Genomic DNA, 6,671 nt, shown 5'->3' with positions numbered 1-6,671 from the left:
GGCCTGTATAGTCATTTTCCACTTCCCAAAATTTGAACTTGCCAACTAAATTTAAAGATAAGATATGTAATGTCAACAAATAATTGAGGATATTATATTAATTTGACTTTTTTGTCGATATTTTTTATTGTATACCAAGCGACTTATATAGAAGTCAACTTTGACATTTTGTTTCATTGATCCAAATTTATTATTTGAAAAATTCTAGACAGTTCACGTGTCTTGAAGAAAAAATTTCCATTTAAATTAAATTAATGTTGATGTTACAGTTTATTGCTACTCAAAATATATATATATTGCCTAACCATCATTTTTACCAAATAGATTTTTACACATTCTATAAATATTGGTATTAGCTGCCCAAAGTTTGCAGCAACTTAAGAAAATCCCAAAAGACAGCCAAATAAAGTCTCTTTTCCAATCTTTCCACTTTCAAGGTAGCTATGTTAGCCACAATCCCTTCATCGTTTACAACTCACGGTGGGTGGCTTTCAGAGAATGCTCTGATCAGCAACCAGTGGACAGACGGCGGCAGTGGTGACGGATTGGAGCCATTTATTCAGTTCTCGTCACCGCAGTCATCTCAACATGTTAAGCTAGAAGCCTGTTCTCCCCCATCAGCCGGCGATGGTGGTCATCGTGGCGGTGGATGTACTGGTAATGTCAACCACGATCTCACTGCCATTGCTAAGAAACTTAAACACAATGCTAGCGAGCGTGACCGTCGAAGGAAGATCAACTCTCTCTATTACTCTCTCCGTTGTTTGCTTCCTGCTACAAATCCAATGGTAGGTTTTGCTTCATCATATATCCATCAAATATGGATGTGTGAAATTAACCATTTTAATTAATATTTTCCATAATTTAATTTTAGGTTCAAAATCATTTGAATTAACAATTTAATCCATGAACTTTTAGTTAGTAACGATTTAGTCTCTATACTTCTAAATTTCTAATAATTTAATCTCAACGCTTCAAAATTTATAACTATTTAGATTCTAAATTTTAATAAAGTACTGATTTAATTAGTTGAATCATAAAAAGTCTTACCATAAGCTTAATTGTTAATTTTCATCATGTGATGACTTGGTCTTTTTAATTTATAAAGCAAGACTAAATTATTATAATTTAGAAAGTACAAGAACTAAACCGTTATAAATCAAAGTGCAAAATCTAAGTGGTTACTTTTATATATTGACAATTGGAGGTTTAATTTCAACCTACAATTGGAGGTTTAAATCTAAGTACAAGAAAGTTAAATGACCAAAAATGAATTTTAACCTACATTTTGTTAGATAAACTCACAAAATTATGAGGTTTAATTTCCAAACCAATTATTGACAATTGGAGGAGTAATCCATGATAATTCTTTATTTTGTTATCCACTTCCTGCTAATGTTTTTAAAAGCTCAAATCAAATTTTGCAAACTAAAAAAGATAGTTTTTATTTTTAGAATTTTACAAGGAATTCAAGTTTTTCTTTAAAAAATAAAAAAGTTGAAATCTATAATAGTATAATCAAGAGAAACAAACATATATTTATACAAATTGTTACCAAACGCGGGCTTTGAAAATGAATTTATATCAATTTGATTATTTCAAAAGTGATTTTTATTTATTACTAAAAACTATATGTTGTTACGAAAGTCGATCTAAACACTACCATAAATTTTTAGACCTAATGGTTATGGCAGAAAAGAATGAGTAATCCAAGCACAATATCAAAGGCATTGAAGTACATTCCAGAGCTTCAACAGCAAGTGGAGGGGTTAAGGAGAAGGAAGCAAGGCCTTGTCACAAAGGTTAATTCCACTACTCTTGAAGAAAAGCAAAAAAGGAAAAACAATAAGGTACCATGGATGAGTTCATTGTGTGCTTTGAATTTGCTAAGTGAAACTGAAGCACTTCTTCAAATAGCCTCAAAAGAAACCCTCAAACAACTTCCATTTTCACAAATTCTCCTCTCTCTAGAGGAGGATGGGCTTCTTCTCTTGACTGCATCTTCCTTTCAATCTTTTGATGGGAGGTTCTTCTTCACCTTGCTCCTTCAGGTAAGTTTAACCGTTCATACCCTCTTTGGTAACTATTTTATTTTTAGTTTTCTGTTTTTGAAAATTAAATCTATAGACACTATTTCCTTTGTTATCTACATACCAATTGTTTAAAAAATAAAGCCAAAATTTGAAAACTAAAATAAGTAGGTTTTAAAACTTTGGTTTTTTTTTTTTTTTAGAATTTGGCTAAGAATTTAACCATTGTACTTAAGAAAGATGCAAATATTTGTAAGAATAGGGTAGGAAATAAGCTTAATTTTTCGAAAACCAAAAATAAAAAATGAAATGGTTACCAAACGGGTCTTGAATGATTAGACTCTATCACTTATAGGCTCCTATTAGTGATAGATTCTATCGCTGATAGACTCCTACTACCGATATAGTCAGTTATTGAAAATCTAAATTTTGCAATATCTACAAATTCTCTTGCATTGTGTTATATCTACTGATATTTTAGATTCAACTGTTATATTTACAACTGCCTCTAAATACGAACCCAAAAATAATCAACTTGTAATTTAACCTTAAACTTACCCTAAACATTAGGACAAAAAAAAAAAAAAAAACTTCTCAAGGAGTTTTCCTGGATACATGTAAAAATTCAGTTAATTTCAAAGTGAAGTTTTACTTGGTTGTTTTAATTAATTTTTAACCCTTAATTAGCGAATATGCACCATTTAATTTCTTTTTGTTTTTGGATTTAGGTGAACGCTAATACTTCTTCAAGAGTGCTACAAGAGATATTGAATAAAGAGCTCAAGAGAGAAAAATGAGAAGATGGATATATTGTTATACGGATGAGTTTAGAATATGTTTCAAAGGTCCCATTTTTATATGGATTTTTAGAACTATTTAAAAATGGATAATAAGATTAGAAGTTTTCTCATTTTTTGAGCTATATATTTTTTTTTTAAATTTCTCATTGCAAGTTAAAATAGTTTAGTTCCTATTTAAAATATGTTATAACTTAACATTAAAAAAATGTGGATTTGTAATATTTGTATGTTTTTTCTTCGAGTTATTGTATGGGATTTGTTAAATATGGACATATAATTGACCAAATACATGAATTTGTGACACTATTATTAAGAAAATAAGAGATCTTATTAATAATTAGATTTATGTTTATGCCGCTACCATAGATATCTATATATATCAATAGTATATACGATAACATTTTGAAACGTTGTAATTAAAAATCTGTAACTTTCCATAATATTTTTCTAGTGCTATAAAAAATGCTACAAGTACTTGATTGATGATTGCATGATGTTGGTATAAAAACTTCTTATGCCATAATAAAATGTTATGATTGATTTTCTATAGCCTTTTTATAGCACTAAAAAGATGCTATAAAAACATTCCAGGGCACTTTTTGCACAAGAAATGCTATAGAAAACATTTCAAAGCTTTTCTTTTTCTTGTTTCTTTTTTGGCATGTCGTGGTAGAAGATGTTGTGAAGAGTACATGTCTTTTAGTGACATTTCTGCATAGTTATACTAAAGGCTATAAAACATTTTTATCATCAACGTGTCTGCTTTTGTAAATATTTTATAACTATCAAACTTATAAACGAGCAGATATTTCGAAAGAAATTCATAAAAGTCTTCAAATATTCTATTGAACTGTTAATGGTTCCTTCTTGTAGTTGGTCATTGGTACAATTTGTTGTTAATAATACTTTCTTGCATAAAGATATTTTAAAAGAGGTGTATGAATTTTCCTTTGGGCTATACATATGGGCGGAGCCACGTAGGAACCGGGGGAAAGTTAAAGTTGACTAACAAGAATGGCACTTGTTTGTTGACGTGTAGTTGGCAACATAACGGGCGTTTAACTCCTACGGTTTGCAACATTTTATTTTAGATTTTTTTATGAGTTTCTAACCAGATTTTTCATCTCTAAAAGCCCAACTTATGTAAAGAATAATAAAGAAAAGTAAGTCAAACAATGTGATATTTAGAATATAATAATGTGTCGATTTTTAATAAATAATCAAACAATATATCTTTTTTATCCGCAATAGGACTGGGCATTTTATAAGCTTTTTCCATTCTTTTCGAAATTCACTTTTCAATCTAAAAAACATTCAATTAAAAAGGTACCGTTCATTTTTGGCATGTAATTTTTATATTCACATTATACTTTATATGTGTTTTTTTGTTTCCATGTTATTTTCATATTCACATTTACACGTATAGAATTTTACAATTGATTTCAGAGTTCAAGAAAGAGGATTATTTTCTATCACTCATTTGGATATATGAACTTGACTGGTAAGTTTTAAGATCGTCTTAGATTTTATGTTTTTATGCTTTTAAATCTATATAATAGAATTTAATATTGTTATTAAAACTTTTATAGAGTTAATTCAAAACTAATATGGAAAGATATTATAAAATAAAAACAACAATAGAAATTGTAAAAGTATCATCTTCAAAGAAGAAAAATATTTTACCTGTATGAGTTTTTACTCAGATTTTTTTTTTTATCTCTAATGGGCTTGTAAAGCCCAACTCAGGTAAAGAATAATAAAGGAAAATAGGTCAGATAATGTTACTTTTAGAATATAATAATTTGTCATTTTTTAATAAATAATAAAACAACATTTTTTTTATCAGCAACAAGACTGGGCATTTTATAAAAAAAAATTTCCATATTTTCGAAATTCACTTTTCAATCTCAAGAACATTCAATTAAAAAAGTGTCGTTCATTTTTCTTCACCTAATTTTATATTAACATTACACTATATATTTTGTTTGTTTACATGCTATTTTTGTATTCACATTTACTCGTATAGATTTTTTAAATTAATTTCAGAGTCCAACCAAGAGAATTATTTGCTGTCACTCGTTTGGATATACAAACTCGATAAGTAAGATTTAAAATCTTCTTAGAATTTGAGTTTTTATGCCTTTAAATTTATATAATATAATGTAGTATTCTTATTATTAACACTTTTATATAGTTAATTCAAAATTAATATGGAGAGATATTATAAAAAAAAAACAATAATAGAGACTATAAAGATATCATCTTCACAGAAGAAAAATGTATTTGATTCTAATCGATCTTATACATAAATGAATAAAAAAAAAACTACTTGCAAATCTTGGTCTAAGAACATAAAATTATGATTATAATTATAATATCCGAGATCAAATTCGTATAACATATTTACAAAAAGGTTCTTGTCAGCCTCAAAATCATACTTTTCCACTTAAAAATTTTGATATAAAGTCAAGATGATTTAATACAGCTTGGTTAAGTGAATATTCGAATTAGTTAGAATATAACATTTCAAAAGATGTTGCATTTTATTTATGTTGCTATCTTTTCAAACCAAAAGTACAGAGCAAGATCAATTTCAAAACATGAAAACTCATGGAGGGCAATTATAATGTAATAAATTAGTTAATATATGAAGTTATGAATACTTTTTTTACATTCATTTATAAATATTTTTGTTATACTTGTACATATAGTGCCCCTAGTATAAAATTTCTGGCTCCGCCACTGGCTACACATCAAATGGAATTTGGTAAGAGTGCTCGGAGCACAATTATTTTGTAAAACGTACAATATAGTAGGTTGGTTAATTAAATCTATTTATGATCTGAAATAGACATCTTTGTCAAATTTGCTGATGTCTTTTTGTCTTTTGGTTTTCGTCAATATAAAGTTTATTATTCTCATTTTGTTAAAGGGGTTGTGTTGAAATATAAACTCGATTTTGGGTACTAAGGCCCCATTTGGTAACAATTTTGTTTTTAGTTTTTATTTTTTAAAATTAAGCCTATAGACACATATTCCACCTCCAAATTTCTTTCTTTGTTATTTAATTTTCAATAATGGTTTAGAAAACCGGGCAAAGTTTTGAAAATTAAAAAAAGTAGCTTCCAAAAAGTTATTTTTGTTTTTAGAATTTTGTTAAGAATTCAACTATTGTACTTAGAAACTTGCAAATTATTTATAAAAAATGTGGATGAAATAGGCTTAATTTTCAAAAATAAAAATAAAAATCAAATTGTTACCAAATGGGCCTAAATATTTGGCCCTAGTCCAAACAAAAGCCTAATCTCTAGAAGCATTATGTATTAGAATACTTTAGATAAACTACTTTTAGGAGAGATACTTTAGAGTATATTGTAGAATTATCTACACAATTTTAGAAACATTTTTTTTAATTTATAAAACAAAAAACTGAGACAATTATCAAACACTTGCATTCCTAGTACTTACCTTCATAAGAAAAACTATAAACTAAAAACAGAAAACGAGAAACATGAAAGTTACCAAGGACCTGTTTGATAATATTCCTTTTTACTATTTCTCATTTATTGTTTCTTGTTTTTTATTTTTTAATAACTAGAATCATGAATAGTTTCATATTTTTGTTTCTTTAAAAAAAGAAAAAGAAACACAAAAACAAAAACATGTTTAATAGCTATTTATTGTTTCTTTTTTTTTTTTTGTAATAATATAATATAAGAAAGAAGATATATCATAGATTAAATATCGAAAGAAAAATTACCAAAAGTTTATACCGTCTAAAACAAATAAATCTTGATCCACAACGAAGTACAATAACAAAGGTGTATTTATCCTTCAAATG

General features: G+C 27.5%; 1 protein-coding gene across 1 annotated transcript; it reads left to right on the top strand.

Moving 5' to 3' along the window:
- Positions 1-443: 443 nt before the first annotated feature.
- On the top strand, positions 444-2,827 carry LOC120073644 (transcription factor bHLH101-like). Its single transcript, XM_039026449.1, has 3 exons — positions 444-788; positions 1,695-2,051; positions 2,759-2,827. The coding sequence occupies exons 1-3, from the start codon at positions 444-446 to the stop codon at positions 2,825-2,827; spliced, it is 771 nt and encodes a 256-aa protein (XP_038882377.1).
- Positions 2,828-6,671: the final 3,844 nt, after the last annotated feature.

Source organism: Benincasa hispida, chromosome 3, assembly GCF_009727055.1.
Source record: "Benincasa hispida cultivar B227 chromosome 3, ASM972705v1, whole genome shotgun sequence".
Classification (NCBI taxonomy): domain Eukaryota; kingdom Viridiplantae; phylum Streptophyta; class Magnoliopsida; order Cucurbitales; family Cucurbitaceae; genus Benincasa; species Benincasa hispida.
The sequence above is the reverse complement of the archived record's forward strand: the minus strand, read 5'-3'. Positions and strand labels throughout refer to the sequence as shown.

What these genes read in the sequence shown, in the direction of transcription:
- LOC120073644 (XM_039026449.1), top strand. Translation starts at nt 444, where the DNA reads ATGTTAGCCACAATCCCTTCATCGTTTACAACTCACGGTGGGTGGCTT. An exon ending in TTCCTGCTACAAATCCAATG is followed by an intron (nt 789 to 1,694) that starts GTAGGTTTTGCT and finishes TGGTTATGGCAG; the next exon opens with AAAAGAATGAGTAATCCAAG. An exon ending in TCTTCACCTTGCTCCTTCAG is followed by an intron (nt 2,052 to 2,758) that starts GTAAGTTTAACC and finishes TTTTGGATTTAG; the next exon opens with GTGAACGCTAATACTTCTTC.